General features: G+C 44.7%; 1 protein-coding gene across 3 annotated transcripts in view; it reads left to right on the top strand.

Annotated features, from left to right (window-relative positions):
• Window positions 1-22,127, top strand: part of TRIOBP (TRIO and F-actin binding protein) — a 50,389-nt gene that overhangs the window by 5,068 nt on the left and 23,194 nt on the right. For all 3 annotated transcript variants that reach the window (XM_083156495.1, XM_083156494.1, XM_083156493.1), the window contains exons 3-6: window positions 54-122; window positions 3,571-3,660; window positions 5,448-5,557; window positions 19,718-20,141. In XM_083156495.1, the coding sequence (XP_083012621.1) occupies window positions 54-122; window positions 3,571-3,660; window positions 5,448-5,557; window positions 19,718-20,141 (693 nt within the window). The remainder of the gene's footprint in view (window positions 1-53; window positions 123-3,570; window positions 3,661-5,447; window positions 5,558-19,717; window positions 20,142-22,127) is intronic.

The following is a 22,127-nucleotide window of genomic DNA, read 5'->3' as shown; positions in this document are numbered from 1 at the left end:
CATGCGATATTGCATTATTTACACCTTTTTAAAATATTTATTTACTTTGTTAGTGGAAGAAACACTGGTTTGTACTGACAGATTCCAGCCTCCGATATTACAGGGACTCCAATGCTGAAGAGGTAAGTAAACGTGTTTGACTTATTATGTTATATCTTTATTTTATGTATGTTTTGTGGGCTTTTTGCATACTTGCAGTTATGAATGGGATGGCATCTGGCATTTACTTTGGTTATTGGTCACTGGTTATTTTCACTTTGTGAGTCAGGAGATGGAGAATTCTGTCATTGGCTTATATGTAAGTTTGTATATACAAGGCATATGTTGCAGGTGGGTGTGGTATGAATGGTTGACGGGAATGTTGACTTGCATAAGGTCATTGTGAAAATGTTGGCATGTGCCAGCAAGTTCACAGTGACCATATTGACATGATAAACGGTCCCTGGTGGTTTAGTGCTGCTTTATCGTCTCCTGGCAGCTGCAGCAATGTCTTCCAAGTATTCACATGAGAAGTAGATACAGCGGCATTTCATTGAGTATTCTCCCCCTAAACCTAATCCCTACACATTGTGAGAACGTTTGAGTTTTGAGATTGCGGGAAATATGCGCGTTTTGCATGTTCCCATAACATTGGTCGAGTTGCTAAAATGTGTGAGTTAAGCGCTAAACTCACACATTTTGACAACTCTGCCTCCATTACATTCTGACCCATATATCCACCACAAGTGTGTATAGATATAGAGATAGATAGATGTCACTCGAGGCACTTTTAAAGTACAGTTTTTACTGTATGTCAACGGCGCTTCGGGCCGGGGCCCGTCATCAGGTTATTGTCCTGCCGTTGACATACAGTAAAAACTGTACTTTAAAAGCGCCTGGAGTGACATCCATTTTTTTCAAAGTATCTATTTACCGGAGAGACCCTCCCGGAGACGGGCACCCAGGCCAAGGTCAGTGGAGTGGAGCTGGTGGCAGTGTAAAGTGCCGGACCCTTGTTGTGGTATGTATGTATTAAGGTGGCCACATATAGTGAGATGTGAGCTTGGTGCGTTTTGAACTAGATTGCATCGCATCTAGTTAAAATCGCATGCGATACACCAAACAGCGAGCAATTTGAACTATATGCGATCTACTGTAGTACAAAAACTACTGCCTGCGAGTAATTGTTGTACTTTGCATTTTGTGTATGCAATGCATGGGAGCTCGCATCGCAAGTCTCGTGAAGACGGTACATGCAATGCATTTGAACTTAAGTTCAAAACACATGGAATCATCGAACTGTGTATGGGCACCTTTAGAACTTGAGGATATGCGCTGAAGCTGGGAGGAGGTGCCTGGGAAATTTAAGGGTAAAACAACTTCACAGAAGGGCAGTAGTAGATAAGTGTAATAGCCTCCTGTCAGAGGTGGTAGAAGCTAATAGAGACTATGCACTTTATTCTGTCTATCTATTAATGCAGATATACTGGTGCCACAAGGGGGGGGGGGGGGGGGGTTTACAGCCGCTCCCGCCGATGGTTGATGGTAAAATGTCAGCTCCTGGTCAGTGCTATACGGCCGTGCTAGGCTAGTGGTTACAAAGACCACTGTGTTGCAATATTTAACTTACTGCAGAAATGTTGTTATGAACGCCACATATTTTACGGGTGTGGTTCGAAAGATCTACTGTGTCTATGTAGCCATCCACCAATCTATCAGCATGCTGACAGACACTCACTGTCTGGTTGCAAGCTGGGAGACCAGAAGAGATTGCTGCCTCCACACTCTGATTGTGTGCTGTTTACAATAAGAACAGCTGGGCAGCATTCTCTACAAGCCTCCCAAAAAGTTCTGGAGGCACCAGGTTGGGGTCATCTGCCCCCTTTCGAGTTATTCTAGAATTGCATTTCCGTGGCACCTGCATTGTGCCCACAGGTGCAAATGAAAAGTTGTAGATAAATTTATAAAGTCAGTAATTTTTCATTTATTTAGGCTCTATACAATCATTTTTGGATCTCAAGGGTCCATACACACTGGGCGATTTGTGCAGTGACCGTTGTCATCGCGGGGGGGGGAAGCCAATTGGTGCATACACACTTAGCGGCTGTCAGCGGGGGTTGGAAGGCTTTCCATAGTGCAGCGCTATGGAAAGCCGTCCACCTGCTGGTAATGCCAGCAGATGAGCGCTGTCCTGTGCATACTGGGCGTCTTTCATCCTGAAAGCCAATCAGACGAGAAGAGTGAGCGGCTTTCACATGAAAGTCGCCCAGTGTGTATGGGCCTCTGAAGTTTTTTGATGACTCAGGCACCAGCCAGTTTGTCGTGCTGTCTCTATATGTGCCTGTTATTCAGACCCAGTTCTAGTATTGGGTCCACCTAGGCAATCGGTCACTGTGCAAATACTTATGGAGTGTCTAAGAAATAAATCGGTGACCTATTACAATTGTAAATTGCAAAGGAATGTGTTGGCACTATATAAATGTTAATAAATAATGTCCGCCACCCAGTGGTTTTAATGCCATGGTGGAAATGAAGTAATAACCCTTTAAAACCGACGCATGTCTGTTTTTAATTGTTCGTCTTCTGAGCTGGTGAGATGCCACAATGTTTTATTATCAGGTGTGGATCATTAGGTTGACAGTCAATAGTTTGACCGCAATTGGTAGACAAAGGGAAAAGGTTGACATGGGTTTTTTGAGAACCTGTTTCTGTCGACGTGGGAACCGTACTAGTGTACTGCGTCCCATGCTTCGGGCACGGTGCCACGCAGCACTTGGCACAGTATTATATTCTCCCTCTATGCCGACTGGGATGGTAAAGTATGAACAAGTCACTTAAGAAGAAAAACTCATGTCATCTTTTTTCCTTGTCAACCTTTTTTCTTGTGTCTATTTTTTTGCTTGTGTCAACATTTTAAACTAATGCATGTCAACATTTTTCATGTGTCAACCTTCTGACTGTCTATCAATAGTAGTGGACGTATTGACTGTTGACATAGACGCTGTTTAACCCAATAAACTTGTGTAACACCTTTTGTACCCAGATGTATGAATACATACATACATACATACATACATACATACATACATACATACATACATACATACATACATATTGGCAAAAGACATACCTCAAGTTAGAGGTTTCTAGAGCAGCCTTTTTTTGTATGAGAATGTTATCTGGAGCTGAATCTGTATATGTGCGGGAATCAGAAATTCCTCCTTGGATGATAACTTGCATACAGAAAGCATTTTCTATGGTCCGCAGCTATGGAGGTATTTAGGAATTTTTGGTTGATTGAGTGTTTTGAATACATGGTCTACAATATTTGCTTCTGGCCTATTTCATGCTGTAGAGCAATATGCTAGTGCAAGCAAGCTTCGGCTCTTGGCTTTGCCGTCCGCTGAAAGTAGTGTTCACTGGATCCAGATTTGCGTTTTGTGATTGCATGAAAGCAAAGGGTTTAGTCCTTCTGCCTAAATGTACACATGATTGAAAGATAGCATAATGAAAAACCAGCTTGCCGATCACCATGTATGAGCGCACAGGGTTTAACACCAACTGTGTTTTTTTATTTTTGTTTCACCGAAGGCAGATGATTTAGATGGAGAGATTGATCTCCGGACTTGCACAGACGTGCCTGAATTTAACGTACAGAGGAATTATGGCTTCCAAATTCATGTGAGTGTCACATTACCTAATCCCTAGGAATTCTATGCTAAACACTACATTAATATATAAAATGTGGCATTTTTTAAAGTAAATTATTATTATTATTTTTTTTTATGACCTTTTTATATTCGGTTTGTATATCCATAAAATACCCTTCATGCTGTAGATGTTTATACGGAATGTTCCACTCCTAATTAGCAGCATACATTTTTGACCACCCCACACTTCAAATTTTTCTTCACCACGTGTGTGGTGTCTGATTTTTTTTTTTTTTTTTTTTTTTTTTTTTAAACCTTTTAGTTATGTATTAAAAAGATATACCGTTTTAATTAGGATATGCGTATAAAGTCTTTGGAGCATATGTAATAGTGTCCAAGGTTTTATACATCTACCACTAGATAATTGAGTCTAGTCGGTATCATAATTTTGTAAAAATTATGGTAGTAGCATGGAAATTGCAAATTTAAACATGTCCTTTTGTTTGTCATTAGGTATATAATCATTTTTTGGGGTATTTCTATTCATTTGAATGCTTTCATTTTTTTTCTTACTTTAAGGTTTCAGTGTTGTGAGTCTTTTGATTAAGTTCCCCCCCCCCCCCCCCCCCCCCCCCCCAAAGTATTGAATTTTGCAATATTGATGGCAAGTGTACCACTGTGATGCAGTTTTAAACAAAATCTCGCTTTCATCTTTGATGTTCATAATAGGATGAATGTGATTTACAAGGGGATAGATAAGTTTATCACTTCTTTATAGATGCTCTATTCCTTTCTACAGTATTGAAGCCCTAATGATTTCCCAAAGGATGTACTCTGAATGTGGACACTCAGATTGTTGACATGTTCAGTCAGAAGGTCAACATATTTATATTGTCTACATAATAGATGTTGGCATTCTGAGTGTCATCATTTTCATACCAAACCCGTTTCCAGGAATATATCTTTTATAATACTTGTGGTCGTCTGTTATGTTAATGCTTTGTTTGAAATTGTGCCCTCTAGGATAAAGGGTAAAAAGTAAGCAAGTCCCACTACTTATCATCTGGGATTTCCTGTTTAATGTCACTGTGGAGATCGGTAGCTAAAGATCACTGCTGCTTTCAGGCGCATAACTGGCTTTGACCCTGTATTTGAAATGTTTTCCAAAAATGGTTCTGCCAGGTAAAACCCCTTTCACACCGCATCTCTTAAACGGTATATTGCGTTTTTTTTTTTTTAACATAATCACCTGCCAGACCTGTTATTGGAAACTTTTCAAATACAGGGTCAAAGCCAGTGTGGTCTTAGGCAGCCCCCCCCCCCCCCCCCCCCCCCCCTGCTGTGTGGCACTGGGGAGACTGGAGGAGTGCCTGCAACCTGTAGCCCGTATCATCACCCCCAGACTGGGGTCTCATCTCCCATGCTGCAGTATCTGATTCCGGCTCCCCTGTCCACAGCGAGGCATGGACACATGTTGCCTGGATTACAGGCTGGCCGTCCAGGTACCTGGGGGGGGGACCCTGCTTTTTTACCGTTTCCAAAAACCGGTGTTTTTTTATTTATTTTTTTGAAACTGTAGAATCACTCTGCACCTTTCAGACCGCACAGATTACCCTTTTAAAACTGTAAAAAAAATCAGCAAAATACCGTTTTTTTTACTGCTGTCTGAAAGGGGCAGTTTTGTGCTGCTTTGCAGATGTTGCATTATTGAAATTTACTTAAGGGGACTAACCGTAGCAGACAATAAAGGACCAGAAGACTGGGGTGGAAAGGATTTTGGGCTAATTCTATATTTTCTTACTCCATTGTTCCTTGCAGACCAACGAGGGTGTTTTCACACTTTCGGCTATGACTTCTGGGATACGGCGAAACTGGATTGAAGCATTGAGAAAGAACGTCCATCCTGTTTGCATACCCGATGTGACCAAGTAGGTAGTTGCTGCTTGTAACTATGTTGTGTAATATGTATTTTTTTTTTTTTTTAAGGTATTTACAGTATAGTGAAAAGTAAATTGTTTATAAAAGATTGAAATTCACTGATTATGATACAGTATAAGTTGGGTATTTGTTTTTGTTTCCTTTGTCCACTTGGTTAAATGAGGTGGTAACATATTGGAACTACTGCAACACCACATACAAGGTGTGTCTAATGAATAATGAGACCGTACTTGTGAAAAATAAACCGTACTGAGGGCTGTTTCACACAGTACGGTTCCTGCCGCACGGTGAAATCCCGTACGGCCAGGGAGCCGTGCCGCACTCAGCAGTTGTGAATGGACACTATTGTGTCCATTCACACGGGACGGCCACGGCCCGGCCGCACGGCTGCAGCCGGATCCCCCCACTGGAAGGGACGGCTGCCGGGCTGTGGCCATCCCTGCCATTATAAAATTCTGAGTGCGGCGCGGCTCCCTGACCGTACGGGATTTCACCGTGCGGCAGGAACCGTACTGTGTGAAACAGCCCTGAGGGTGGGATGTACCAAGCCCTTGCAGAACATCTGCAACACATTGCAATCATACCAATTGAAAAGGGCAACAGGTGGGGGGGTGAGTGGCTCTCTCCCTCCTGCGGTGCCTGGCAGCCTCCTGCTCTGACTGTTGCAGGGAGGAGGTTGTCACTGGTCCAGGCAGCACAGTAGGATGCTGCCCGGAAGCAGGTGAGGAGGGGGGTGGGCATCAACTTATGTGGCGATGGATCTTTAATGCATATGAAAATGTAGTAAAAACCCTGATAACGCCCAGTACAGTAGTCTGTTTTCAAATTTGATGTTGTGTTCTATTTCTATGGTCTCAGGAGGAGCTCAGGTTTATTATTTACCTGTTGTTATTTTTTAATGTTAGGTGATAAGATACTTTCTTGGAATGTACTAATTGAAGCGTTCAATAGTCATGCATCAGATGAAGCAGTATGCAGCTGATGTTCTATGTCTTTAGGGGTGTACACACGGGTGCAATCTGTGCTAAGCAATTTTGCTTAGCTATTTTGCTAAGCAATTTCGCTGGTGTCAAGATCTCCTCATAGGAGCACATACACGCGCAGAGTTTTGTGCTAAGCAATTTCACTTAAGACAAAAATGTAAATAGTGGGCGGATTTTCCCAGAGGGGAGGATTCCTTTTCTGAGGGCATAAATTGTGCAGCCAATATACCTTGGTAAGCTGAGGCGGTCGGGCATCCGGCAATGGCTGTAGATGCAGGCAGCCGCGCGGCAAAATTCGTCTCCCTCAGTCCCTCTCCGCGCGGGAAAACAAGGGGAGGGGACAAGTGATGAGGGGGGAGTGGATTCAGGACGTGATCGCGGAAGTGATCGCGTCTTGTACACACACACACACGCAGTCAGACATGCAGATATTCTAAGCAATCTTACTAGATTGCGTCTGCATGCACTGACTTACTAATCAGGCGATCCCGATGTGCGGGCCCGCGCATCGGGATCGCCCGGGGCATACACACGGTGAGATTTGTGCTTAGTTTCAAAGTAATCTAGTAAGATTGCTTAGAAAATAGCACAGATCGCCCCCGTGTGTACACCCCTTTTGAGAGATGCATCTTGTGGGGAGGTAGACTGCTGGCCCTCAAGAAACCCTGGGTGGAGCGGCTTTACCACTCCACATACACAGCTGCATCAATAAGTGTCTCCCTTTAAGAATGTAAAAATACCCCTTTTGTTCTAGAGCAGGTCCAGACTGGTCTGGGAGGTCTATTTGTTTTTGTGAGTTGTAAGCGAAGCTTGATTCTGCTATTGCTGCTAGATATCTCCCCCCCCCCCCCCCCCCCTGGTTTACTTGCGAAGTCCTAAAGAAAGCAGCGGAATTCATTGCCCTTTTTTTCCTGGAAGCTCAATGGTTCTGCTGGGTGATTTCAATAACGTACTGGATCCACTGCTGGACAAAAAAAATAGGACAGGTGCGGTCTCTAGAGCAGGGGTGGCCAAACCTGTCCTCGAAATCGACTAACGGTGCATGTTTCCCAGGCAACCTGTGGATCTATACTAGGAATGAATGCAGCATGTTTTAAAATGTGACAGTCAGTAATGACTACAGCTGAGCACCAGCTAGGTAACATGGAAAACGTGGAACGTTGGTAGATCTCGAGGACCAGTTTGGCCACCCCTGCTCTAGAGGGAGTGGGGCTTGTTTTGCAGCCATGATCGAGGAGATGAGCCTGGTTGATCCTTGGTGGACGAGAAATCTGTCAAAATATCAATTATCTTATGCGCCACTTTCCTCCTTCTCTAGAATCGACCAGAAATCTCTTACCTAGAGTTTGTTCTGTTACATTTGAGACCACTCTCTGTTGCTGGTCTCTTGCCGCAATTTAGAGGTGGCCTACCTGGCGGACGGTTCAGCCGAATCTAGAGCCTTGTGGCTTGCTGCGCAGGGGGCATGGCGGAGTTGCTTATGCCTCTTTTACACCAAAATCCCTGGTCGGACCCTGGTCTTTGAACATGGGAGTTTCCAGTGTTGGACCCAGCTTCATACCCCATTTACACAGCACTATGACCCAGGTCTGCACTGTTTACACTGAACCTGGGTCAGCACTGCTTTTCCCTATGGCTGACATTAAAAATGTCCATTTTAGGATAAACTGCCATCCAACTTTCCCTCAATGATTTAAAATAAAAATTAAAAGACATGACTAGTTAGCATTGAAAAATGTTTTTATTTTTTTTTATTTAGTAAAATATTTTTCAAAAAGTTTTATTCACTGCTCAAGCGCACATAGCGGTATAAAGGTGCAGCATCACCCATGTGCTCTCCCCAGCCCCTTCCACTGCAGCAGCAGACCGAATCTCCCATGTGCCCCCCCCCCCCCCCCCCCCAAAAAAATCTAATAATATAAATGATACTGCATCCAATTATGATTTCTGTGTGCACTGCCCGTATCCTTCCTGGCTGCTGTATTTTGCCACTGCAGCGCACTGTGGAAAGGCATCCAGCACTTCTGGTATCCTTTCAGCACTACCCAGATGTCCCAACCTGGGTTGGTACCATTTACACCGCCCACGACCCAGGTCCAACCAGTGTTCAACCCTGGTCAGGACCTGGGTAGGAGACCAGTGTTACTGGACCTGGGTTGACCCCTTTTACACCAATGCTGACCTGGGTTATTTCTTGGTGTAAAAGGGGTATTAATTGGTAAGGCAATCTGCAGGATTCAGTACTGAATCCCGGCGGTCGGGATCCCGGCGTTCAGAATCCCGACGCCGGAATCCCGACAGCCGAAATGCCGACAAGGGGGGGACATGGATCGCCCCCTCTTGCGGGCTCGCTGCGCTCGCCACGCAGCGGGCCCGGTGCCTCGCTACGCTCGGCACACTAATTTATTCTCCCTCCAGGGGTGTCGTGGACACCCACGGAGGGAGAATATGTCGGTATTTCGGCGGTCGGGATTCCGGCGTCGGGATTCTGAACGCCGGGATCCCGACCGCCGGGATATTAACTGCATCCCAATCTGCAAATTAGGAAAAGAGGTATAAAAGTAGCGCTAATGACAAATTTTTATAAACAATATGTTTTAAAACTTCTAACAGACTGGCATTTGTCTATACAGAGCGCTTTATTGTTATCTCTTTTTGAATCTGCAAATTACTCATGCCAGGTATGCCAATGGTGATAGGCCAGGTAGTTATTTGGCTAGGTTGGCCGGGGCGGATCGCCCCTCAGTAATAATGGCTGAGATTCTTGCACAGGGAGAGGATCCAGTTACACAAACTTCTGATATTGTCAACACATTCGTATGTTATCAGCAATTGTATAGCGCCTGTCAATCCCACACTGTATCTGAAACCCGCTTATATCTCGCGGAGGTGGTGCTTCCGACATTGGCTCCAGAAGCACGGTCTATGCTGGACACACCTCTTACAGTATAAATTAATAATAGCCATCAGTTCCTTCCCGGGGGGAGTTTAGGCGGTATTCCTATTGAGTTGTATAAAAAGCACAAGCAGTTCTATACGCCTAGGACTTTTCAATCAGATTTATGAAATAGGTTCTCTTCCTGGGTCCATGTCTGAATCCCTGATAGTGGTACTTCCAAAACCTACTTCCTCGCTACGTGGAATCCTATAGGCTAATCTTCCTTCTGGTGACAGACTTTGCAATCCTTGCTAAAGTTTTAGCCACAAGACTGAATTAGGTAATAGATCAAATTGTACATGGTGACCAGGTTCATGCTATGTAGATTTGCCATGCTTCACCTTAGGCGCCTGTTCTCTCAGTTGCATGTCTCCCATGGGGATTCCTCCACTTCGTCATAGTCTCTCTTGATGCTGCTAAAGCATTTGATTCTGTGCAGTGGGTGTTCCATGAAATCTTTTGGTATTGGTCCCAGGTTCATTCGTTTCATTAGGGTGCTATATTCTGCCCCAGTAGCTTGAGTCTCCGTGAATGGCTTTGTCTCCCCCTTATTTCGGCTTCTGAGAGAATGCGGCAGGACTCTCTTACTCTCTTACCAAGAACTTGCTCCTTAAATGTGTCGCCGCTGTTCCCGATGGGGGAAATAGCGGCGGCTTCCTATTCAATGCTGTCTTTAGCGACCGCATTGAAGTGGGATCACTGCAGTACGGGCCTGACTTTAGAAGCTGTTGGACCCGTTCTGCCAATCCCGGCGGCAGATCGACAATCCACAGCGGTTTTCGTGGCTTTGCGCTGATTGGCTGGCAGGACATTGAATCTCGGGGGAAGGGCCCTAAACTGCACACCCTGGACACTATGATATATATATATACAGTTGGGCAAAAAAGTATTTAGTCAGCCACCAATTGTGCAAGTTCTCCCACTTAAAAAGATGAGAGAGGCCTGTAATTTTCATCATAGGTATACCTCAACTATGAGAGACAAAATGAGGAAAAAAAATCCAGAAAATGACACTGTCTGATTTTTAAAGAATTTATTTGCAAATTATGGTGGAAAATAAGTATTTGGTCAAAAACAAACAAGCAAGATTTGTTGCTCTCACAGACCTGTAACTTCTTCTGTAAGAGGCTCCTCTGTCCTCCACTCGTTACCTGTATTAATGACACCTGTTTGAACTCTTTATCTATATAAAAGACACCTGTCCAACACTTCAAACGGTCACACTCCAAACTCCACTATGGCCAAGAGCAAAGAGCTGTCAAAGGACACCAGAAACAAAATTGTAGACCTGCACCAGGCTGGGAAGACTGAATCTGCAATAGGTAAGCAGCTTGGTGTGAAGAAATCAACTGTGGGAGCAATTATTAGGAAATGGAAGGCATACAAGACCACTGATAGTCTCCCTCGATCTGGGGCTCCCCGCAAGATCTCACCCCGTGGGGTCAAAATGATCACAAGAACGGTGATCAAAAATCCCAGAACCACACGGGGGGACCTAGTGAATGACCTGCTGAGAGCTGGGACCAAAGTAACAAAGGCTACCATCAGTAACACACTACGCCGCCAGGGACTCAAATCCTGCAGTGCCAGACGTGTCCCCCTGCTAAAGGCAGTACATGTGCAGGCCCGTCTGAAGTTTGCTAGAGAGCATTTGGATGATCCAGAAGAGGATTGGGAGAATGTCATATGGTCAGATGAAACCAAAATAGAACTTTTTGGTAACAACTCTACTCGTCGTGTTTGGAGGAGAAAGAATGCTGAGTTGCATCCAAAGAACACCATACCTACTGTAAAGCATGGGGGTGGAAACATCATGCTTTGGGGCTGTTTTTCTGCAAAGGGACCAGGACGACTGCTCCGTGTAAAGGAAAGAATGAATGGGGCCATGTATCGTCAGATTTTGAGTGAAAACCTCCTTCCATCAGCAAGGGCATTGAAGATGAAACGTGGCTGGGTCTTTCAGCATGACAACGATCCCAAACACACTGCCCGGGTAACAAAGGAGTGGCTTCGTAAGAAGCATTTCAAGGTCCTGGAGTGGCCGAGCCAGTCTCCAGATCTCAACCCCATAGAAAATCTTTGGAGGGAGTTGAAAGTCCGTGTTGCCCAGCGACAGCCCCAAAACATCACTGCTCTAGAGGAGATCTGCATGGAGGAATGGGCCAAAATACCAGCAACAGTTTGTGAAAACCTTGTGAAGACTTACAGAAAACGTTTGACCTCTGTCATTGCCAACAAAGGGTATATAACAAAGTACTGAGATGAACTTTTGTTATTGACCAAATACTTATTTTCCACCATAATTTGCAAATAAATTCTTTAAAAATCAGACAATGTCATTTTCTGGATTTTTTTTTCCTCATTTTGTCTCTCATAGTTGAGGTATACCTATGATGAAAATTACAGGCCTCTCTCTCATCTTTTTAAGTGGGAGAACTTGCACAATTGGTGGCTGACTAAATACTTTTTTGCCCCACTATATATCTATCTATATATATATATATATATATATATATATATATATATATATATATATATATATATATATATATATATATATATATATATATATATATATATATATATATATATATATATATATATATATATATATATATATATATATATATATATATATATATATACATTTTTGCAGAGGACACCTGGGCAGCCGCGCGCGCCCCCCCCCCCCCCCCCGTACATTATCAGTTTTGCCGGAGGACCCGCGGGCAGCCCCTCTTCTCCTCCCCCCCCCCCCCCCCCCTTTCAGCCTGGACCGGCCACAGTGCACAGGGGAGCAGTGTGAGCCGTTTTCACAATCGCTTTAACAGGCTGGACACTCACGCTGGAGGTATGACGGGGGGGGGGGCGGTGGCGGAGAGGGGGAGAGAGGCTGCCTGGGGGTCCTCCCGCAAAACAGCGCGGTATGGACACGACGGGGGTGGGGGAGAGAGGCTGCCCGGGGGTCCCAGCGCAGGGGGTCCCTACAGTGTATGTTATATCAGTGGCGGGGTCCCTGCAGCGTATGGGAACTAGTAGCTGCAGGGACCCCGCCACTGATATAATATACACTGTAGGGACCCCCTACCCCTAGCGCGATTATTCGCTGCCTAGGGGGGAGGGGGAGGTAGGAATCCCGTTTCAGATCCGTTTTGACACAAAAAAAAAACGGGTCTGAAACGGGTAGGACCCTGCTTTTTTAACGTTTCAAAAAACCGTTTTTTTGGGAAACGGTAAAATCACTTTGCACCTTTCAGACAGCACAGATTCCCGTTTCAAAACGGTTAAAAATCGGCAAAATAACGTTTTTTTTTGTGCGGTCTGAAAGGGGCATTAGTTTGCAGGAGATAATTAATCTCTCGGAGCATACACACAGAGAGATCTCTGCTTACTTTCTAAGCAATCTAGTCAGATTGCTTAGAAAATAGCACACAAACGCTCTGTGTGTATGCCCTTAACAGTATTTATATTGTATTTTTGTAATGCAAGCCTATTTATTTTTTCCTCTATATGCCTGCTGACCACAAATGAGACCACACAATTTGTTATATTGTAATCTATTGTTTTTATTTGTTTGTATTGTCTAATGAAGATGTAACCATTTCCATAAAATCAATAAAAAGAAATGGAATAATAAAAAGTAAAAACAACCCTGATAACAGGGTTTTTATTGCATTTTCAGTTTAGTACATCACACCCAGAGTGAGTTAAAAAGGAGTGGGGGAACACTGACCTTGGACTATTCCAAAACGGTTTTTCAAGTTTCACCCCACTAGCACAGAGTTTTCGACCACACAGAAAATTCTAATTTTTTTCAGTGCATTGTAAAAATGCTTACTTCAAATATATATGTTGGCTTCAAATAAATCTTCCCATATGCTAACCAGGGCAGATATGTGTATGTGTCACGAAAGATTTAGTGACTGTGAGGATGTCAGAAGGCCTTGTACTCCCCAAACCACCTCCTTGGCTATCCTGCTGTGCTATCTCTCACCCCTAGCTGGCTCCACTGTTCATACATTACCCAGCACATCGGCGTGCTATCTTGTAGATAGCAATGCCGTTATAGACAGGAGCACCCCCCCGCATTTGCCAGTAATTATTGCTTTCTTGCAGTATCCAGGTCAGCCCCCCCCCCCCCCCCCATATCGTCTTACGTAAACCTCATAGGGCCTAATGCAGAGGTGACCGTTAATTGGCCATACTTTTGTTCAAAAGAATCATGGGGATGCAGTTAAAATCCCGGTGGTCAAAATCCCGACCGCCGAAATCCCAACACCCATAGAGGGAGAAAAAATTAGTGTGCAGAACGTAGCAAGGCACCGGGTCCGCTGCGTGGCGAGCGCAGCGAGCCCTCAAAGGGGGCGATCTACGTCCCCCCTCCCCCCCTTCCCCTGTCGGGATTTCGGGGGTTCGGATTCCGGCGTCGGGATTTTGACCACCAGGATTTCGTACCAATCCCGAATCATGTACAGAAAAAAAATGCCTATATCTGAAGCTTTAAGGATAAAATAAAAGCGCTTGGGTTTGTTAGGTTTAATGTGTAAATGGAAAGGTGCTTTACCGCTCAAAAGATAAAAGTGAAAGTAAAAACAATGTTTACAGCCCTTTTCTGGTGGTTGGGGTTGTTGGTCCGTGCTGTGGTAATGATAGGTGGCACCTGGTAGCCCTATCTGTCCCTAAGCTTACCTAGGTCTTCTGGCCTTCTATCTTCCTCCATGCCGTGTTCCGGACCTCCGCGAGTGTGCCGCGCTTGGCCGGAAGTTCGGGTTTGGTGACTTCCGGTATCGGCGGCGGTGTGCGGACTCGCTTCTCCCCAGGCTTCCAACGCGTTTCGAGAGACCAGCTCTCCTTGACAAAGAGAGCCTGTCTCTCGAAACGCGAGATCTCCAGTGACTATTTGCTTATATCCAGATCTGCACAGATTTCATTTGAACGAACACCTTCACTGATACCCCAGTGTTTAACCCCTTCCCGCCGCAGCCTGTTTTTGCCTTCCTGACAGAGCCCTTTTTTTCAAATCTGACATGTATCACTTAAGTGGGGATAACTTTTTTTTGCTTTTACTTATCCCAGTGATTTTGAGATTGTTTTCTCGTGACACATTGTACTTCAAGTTAGTGGTAAATTTGGGTCGATACAGTCTGTGTTTTTTTGTGAAAAATACCAAAATGTCGTAAAAAAATGGAAAATTTAGCAATTTTCAAAATGTTAAATTTTCTGCTTGTGAGACAAATAATCATACCACTCAAAATAGTTAATAACTAACATAGACCATATGTCTACTTTATGTTGCCATCATTATTTCAACCTCCTTTTAATTTTTTTGGACACTAGGAGGCTTAAAATATGAATAGCAAATTCTCAAATTTTCAAGAAAATTTCAAACACTGATTTTTTTAGGGACCAGTTCAGTTCTGATGTGACTTTGAGGGACTTGTATGTGAGACCCCCCCATAAATGATGCCATTTCAAAAACTGCACCCCTCACAGTATTCAAAACAGCATTTTGGAAGTTTGTTAACCCTTTAGGTGTTTCACAGGAATTAAAACAGTGTAGGTGAAATTTCAAAATTTCATTTTTTTTGCAGATTTTCAATTTTAATACATTTTTCTAAGGAACACAGTAGATTTTACTAGAGAAATGTGACTAAAAATTGATTCCCCCAATTCTTTTGTTTTCATAAATATCATATATGTGGCCCTAGTGTACACGTTGACCAAACCACAGGCTTCATAATAGAAGGAGCACCTACTTGATTTTGGAGCCTCCTTTTTATGAGATTATTTTTTAGGCACCATGTAGGTTTCTAGGCACCATAAGATGCTAAAAGTTAGGAACCCCCCCACAAGTGACCCCATTTTGCAAACTACACCCCTCAGGGAATTCATCTAGGGGTATAGTGTACATTTCAAACCCCCAGGGGTTTCACCAATTGTGGTACAACTGGGCTGTGAAAATGAAAAATTAAATTTTTTACACAAAAATGCAGTTCTGGCTCAAAATTTTTCATTTTCACAAGGAATGAAGGAGACAAAGCACCCCAAAATCTGTGCCCCAATTTCTCCCGAGTACGGCAACGCCTCATGTGTGACCAAAAAATGGCAGGACTCAGAAGGGAAGGAGTGATATTTGGATTTTGCAGCACAGATTCTGGTGGAATGTTGGTGGGTGCTATGTCGCATTAGCAAGACCCCCGAAGCACCAATACAGTGGAACCCCCCCACAAGTGACCCCATTTTGCAAACTACACCCCTCAGGGAATTCATCTAGGGCTATAGTGTACATTTCAAACCCCCCAGGGATTTCACCAATTTTGATACAACTGGGCTGTGCAAATGAAAAATTACATTTTTTTTTACACAAAAATGCAGTTCTGGCTCAATTTTTCATAAGGTATGAATGAGAAAAAGCGCCCCAAAATCTGTGCCCCAATTTCTCCCGAGTATGGCAATGCCTCATATGTGACCAAAAAATACCAGTTGGGTGCATGGCAGGACTCAGAAGGGAAGGAGTGATTTTTGGATTTTGCAGCACAGAATGAATGGTGGGTGCTATGTGGCATTAGCAAGACCCCCGAAGCACGGTGAAATGATGAACCTAATAATCCATAGATGTGTGGTATATTTTAAAACACTCCTTTATACATAGGCCGGGTTTGTCGGGGCAAGTTTCACAGTGGAAAATAGTATCCTTTCTTATTCCCTTTTTATAGCAAACTTTGCACCTTTTTTGTGTCCTGCCCTTTTTTGCAGTGGAGGGGATTTCGTTAGGAAAATGCTGCCCTGGTACAATACGGGGGCCAGTACTAGAAGTACTGGGGCCCTCTGCCTGCTGGTTCCCAAATATTAGGCCCTTTATGACTTCCTCTTGAAAGTGCATAAATGTCCCCCTCTGGCTGGTAGAACGGAATAGCACGTAAGCGTTATACAGTGCCATCTGGATGATATACACGGCCAGCTTCTTGTACCAGATTTTTGTTTTCCGCAGGGCACTGTACGGCTTCAGTACCTGATCTGAAAGATCCACTCCGCCCATGTACTTATTGTAATCTAGGATACAATTCGGTTTTGAGGTGTGGGTACTGGTACCTCGTACAGGGACGGAGGTGGTACTGTCTCCGTGAATTGTTGTCAGTATAAGGACATCCCTCTTGTCCTTATATTTGACCAACAACATATTTTCGGTGCATATTCCCCTGCTTTCACCCCTTCTCAGTACTTGGGCAATGTGCGTTTTTGGGAGGCCTCTTTGGTTCTTGCGCACAGTACCGCAAGCTGCTGTACCTCTTGAACCAAGGGCCTTAAACAGGGGGATGCTAGTGTAAAAGTTATCCACATAGAGGTGATAACCTTTATCCAGGAAGGGGTGCACTAAATCCCAGACAATTTTTCCACTAACACCTACGAGGGAGGGGGGGCATTCTGGCGGTTCAATTCTTGAATCCTTCCCTTCATATACCCTAAACCTGTGGGTGTACCCTGAGGTGCTTTCACACAGCTTATACATTTTTATGCCATACCTTGCCCTCTTACTGGGAAGGTACTGGCGGAATTTAACCCTTCCTTTAAAATGTATAAGGGACTCGTCGATACAAATACATTTTTCAGGGATGTACAACTCTGCAAATTTGGCACTGAAATGATCAATGACCGGCCTGACTTTGAATAGCCGGTCAAAGGTGGGATCATCTCTGGGTGGGCACTGTGCATTATCGGTGTAATGTAAAAATTTAAGGATTATCTCAAAACGAGTCCGAGTCATGGCCATACGGTAAAGTGGGGTGCTGTACAGAACATCTGTACTCCAATATTGCCTAATTTCTGGCTTTTTTACTATGCCCATATGTAACACCAGACCCCAAAACGTCATCATCTCTACTGCATCTACAGGGGTCCACCTAGCAAATAATGACGTGGGGTTTTGAGCAATAAACTGCTGGGCATATAAATTACTTTGGTCCACCATTAAATTGATAAAATCATCAGAGAAAAATAATTTGAAAAAGTCAATTTCTCTGAGACCTGTTGAATCAAATTGGATTCCTGGGATGGCCAAAAACTCAGGAACCTGGGGCTCAAAATTGTCTGGTGGTGGGGTCCATACGGGATCGATCATTTGGGAGGGGGTCTCAGCTGCTCTACGGGGGCGTCTTTGAGGGGGTCCCTCATCATTAGAGGAGGAAGATGAGGTTAAGACGAATCCTTCAAATTCCCCGCTTGCATCACTGGCTGTGTCAGTCAGAGGCAAGCATGGCATATGCCTCCTCCACTGAATACATTCTTCTGGATGACTGGGATGACATTTGGGATGCCATTTTTATTTTTGTGTTTCTGTAAGTGTAATGTTTTAACACGTGTATAGTGTAGGGGGGGTACAAACTTTATTTCAACACGGGGGGTATGTAGTGTGTATGTAGTGCAGAAAAAAAAATACTTTATACAGGAATTTGATCCCAATAAAAAAAAAAAATTATATCAACCCTGTGCCAAAAATGCTGTTCAGTGATGTACGTCACTGATCAGCGCTCAGCGGCCACAGGACACCCACAAAAGCAACGTGGGTGTAAAAACAAAACACTGCACTCTCCAAAAAAACAAAACTGCAGATCAGTGATGCATTGATGCAACACTGATTAGCAGTGAGGGGCAGCAGGCACACAACTGTGGGTGCAACCTGACAGGGTATATATAAAAAAAAAAAAACCCTGGACCCCAAAAAAGGTGCTGATCACTTAGTTTATACTGATCAGCACAAAAGGGGGGGCAGCAGTCAGTTGCACAGGCAGCACAACCTTTGGTGCAACTGACAGGTGTGTGTGTGTGTGTGTGTGTGTGTGTGTATATATATATATATATATATATATATATATATATATATATATAAAACCTGCACCCCCAAAAAGTTGCTGATCAGCACAAAAGGGGGGGCAGCAGACACAAAATATAGCACTCTCTGTCACTATCTCTCACTATCTCTCACTATCTGTGACTCTATGACACTGCAGCAGCAGCACACAGGAAGTCACAAGATCCAGGAAGCATCCAGCTGCTGGCAGCACGCTACCAGCGGTGATCAGGTAAGTATCAGGCAAGGATCAGGTCAGTATATCACGACAGATTGGCACGGTGACCGCTCTGCACGCAATTCCAGACCGGAATGGCGTCTGCAGCGCAGTCACCGTTGGTTTAAATCACGCGCCATGGCTGTGATTGGTCCGTCGGTCCGACGGACCAATCACAGCCTTGGGGGCAGGTGGGGTGAGGTGTGGTCATCACCGGTGACCCCCTCACGCCCCCTCCCACCCGGCGGTGATTGATCCCTGTGTTACCGAGCGTCTGATTCGCCGGTAACACAGGAAAACGCTGCGACTGGCTGTTCACATTGAACAGCCAATCACAGCGATCGCCGACGGGGGGGAGGCATCGCCGCCCCCCCCCTGGGCATGCAGGGATATGTCTGCTGTCAGGGACAGCAGACATGTTTAAACTGTCACCGCGTCTATAGACGCGGTGACAGTTTAAAGTCATGACGTATATATACGTCATGTGTCGGGAAGTACATCCCGGCCATGACGTGTATATATACGTCAAATGTCGGGAAGGGGTTAAGTACCTGTGGGTTAAAGTACACTGTCATTCTTTCAGCTCTTTCTAATGCCACTGACCATTCTGCACATGCGTCAATCAAAATTCCCCCAGTGACACCTATGGTCGCAGAGAGGGAGAGAGCAGAAAAAAAAGGACAAAACTTTATTGTTCATCCTATGTACAGTACTTGGCTATCAGTACCACTGACTGTACATATACAGTATTGTCTTGCACATTGGCTCCCTTTTTTAGCAGTGCCGATAATGACAGGGGCGCGATGTCCCGCTTATTGCACGTTTTATGCATCTACCTCTAGGTCACTTCCCAGTTCTGCCTCTTTGATCATAAATGTCAATGGAAATGAAATACATACTGTCTGTATCGCCCCATATTGTCATAGAGGGGGGTTAGCATCATTGGGTGTTCATACACCCTCGGTGTACAGGAGGCTCTGGGATTACAGTAAAGCACAATCTATAGTTAATGTGTCATCTCTGTGTTTATATTGTTGTCCCTAATTTTACACAACTGTAATTTGGGATTTCGTGGAATATTGTGGTATTGTGGGTCCTAGATTTGCAGTGTGGCTTATGTGACTTATACAGTTGTTCTTATATTTTAACATTGCTCATTTTTAGGTTGTCTGAGGGCAATAAGGAGAATACATTTGTACCCTCTCGCCACACTCAAAGGCCTGAGGAGCTGCGACTGGGTTCCGAAGTCAGACAGAGAAAAGGGGAGCTTACAGGATCTCGGCAAGGTTCATTTGATTATGTGGAGTTGTCTCCGCTTTCCCCAGGAGAGGAGCGGGATCAGAGGTCAGAAGAACGCAGGCGCTGGTTTGAAGCTGCTCCTGGCGGTGACACCTCTTCCACTCGTCGTATTACTCCCACAAGTCTATCTGAAGAGCAGAAACAGCGGCTAAATGAAGATATTGAGGCAAAATGGAAAGAACTTGAGCGCTTGCCCTTGCGGGAGACAAAACAAACGTCACTTACATGTTTGCTGGGTGGAAGTCGAAGCAAAACTGGGGGAGAAAACACATCTGCTCTTGAAAGACAAGTGAGTATGGTTCTTATAAGAGGCAGTTTTTATATAAAGGTATACTGTCACTTCACTGACTTTTTAACACAATTGGTTCTTCATTTTTTTTTTTTTTTCATTACACCGTAAAGAGTTTAAGTTGTAGACCTCTTTTATTGTGTATAAGGGTATGGATCTTGTATTGGATGAGTTAAATGTATCACACCTGTACGGAGTTTTTATAAAGTAGTGGGGGGAAAAAAAGAAGGGAACTTTTCTTTTAGGCCCATACACACGATTTTTTTATTTTATTTTTTTATAGCTGAAAGCCATTGAAACCACCAAGTATGAGTGGCTTTCAGCTCAAAGCCACCCAGTGTTTACGGCCCGGCAAAGAGCTCCCGCATCATCGCCAGGAAAGCCGCTCATCTGCTTGTATTACCAGCAAATGAGTGGCTTTGTGGATGGCTTTGCATAGCACTAGGCAGGGGGAAAGCGGCTCAGTGTGTATGACATCGCTTATGCTGAGCATAATCGCCCAGTGGGTATGGACCTTTTATGATAAAGAATTAAACTTTTCATATAAAAACTTTGGTACTTGTGTAGTTTCACTGCGCCACCGCGTGCACAGTCTCTCATGAAACTTGGCAGCTTGCCAGACTCTGTGTTTACTGTGCGCGTGCCGCTCTAGATGCCCAGCGCTGATAGGTCATTGTGGTACTTGTAGTTCCACAGTGGGCACACCGCTAACGAATGGGGCTTCTAAACTAGGCCCCCCCAGCACACCGCTATCAAAGGGGGTGTCCCAAATGTAGACGCTAAAATTTAGACGCTTTAGCATCTAAATTAACACTCCCTGCAAACCGCTAAGAAGGGTGCACCTAAATTTAGATGCTAAAGCGTCTAAATCTAGACTCCCTGCAAACCGCTAAGAAAGGGTACATCTAAATTTAGACGCTAAAGCGTCTGAATTTAGTTTGGTCTAGGGGTACATGGGGTGCACTCTTAAACCTGTTCACAATGACAATAGTCGACGTAACAGCTGTCGACTTTGTTAATTCCACTATCCACGCCACCCGAAGCGTGGTGAGCGGACTCCGTATGCCACCGACCGGCCTTTTCCTACCCACCGAGCCTGAAGCGTGGCGAGGGGACGCACATAACTTCACAGGTATACGCGTCCCCTCGCCATGCTTCGGGCTCGGTGGCTCGCTGCGCTCGCCACACTTTCTAAAATCAACTCCACGCCGACGTGGATAGTGGGGGTATAAAAAGGTCGGTCGGACGTGTACCATGTCCCCTCGCGGGGTGCGCTCGCCACGCTTCGGGGTGGTGTGGATAGTGGAATTAACATGGTCGACAGCTGTTACGTCGGCTAGTGTCATTGTGAACAGGTTTAAGAGTGTTTTGCACAGTGCACCCCTATGTACCCCTAGACCCAACTAAATTCAGACGCTTTAGCGTCTAAATTTAGGTGCATCCTTCTTAGCGGTTTGCAGGGAGTGTAAATTTAGACGCTAAAGCGTCTAAATTTTAGCACTACATTTGGGACACCCCCTTTGATAGCGATGTGCCGGGGTGTCTAGTTTAGAAGCCCCGTTCATTAGCGGTGTGCCGAGGTGTCCACTGTGGAACTACAAGTACCACAATGACCTGTCAGCGCTGGGCAGCGCGCTCTGCTGCTGCCAGCACTATGCTGATAACGTACATTACATCTAGAGCGCACAGTAAACACAGAGTCTGGCAAGCTGCCAAGTTTCATGAGAGTGCGTGCGGTGGCGCCGTGAAACTACACAAGTACCAAATATTTTACTCTGGTAGTGTGCTGTGACCAAATATTGCTAGGGTGACCCGCTCCTGCAACGCGGGTGATCTGGATCTCGATAGACTGACATTTCACACTGGCGCTTCCTCAGTATGACTTCCTAATTCTTTCTCCCTAATGTAAAGTCATGTTTACTACAGGTTACTTCTACCCTTTCTTATTGGTTCTGTAGTCAGCCTGATGCTGGTTTCTGTGACCCT

Source organism: Crinia signifera, chromosome 8 (assembly GCF_055691185.1).
Source record: "Crinia signifera chromosome 8, ASM5569118v1, whole genome shotgun sequence".
Classification (NCBI taxonomy): Eukaryota; Metazoa; Chordata; class Amphibia; order Anura; family Myobatrachidae; genus Crinia; species Crinia signifera.
The sequence above is the reverse complement of the archived record's forward strand: the minus strand, read 5'-3'. Positions and strand labels throughout refer to the sequence as shown.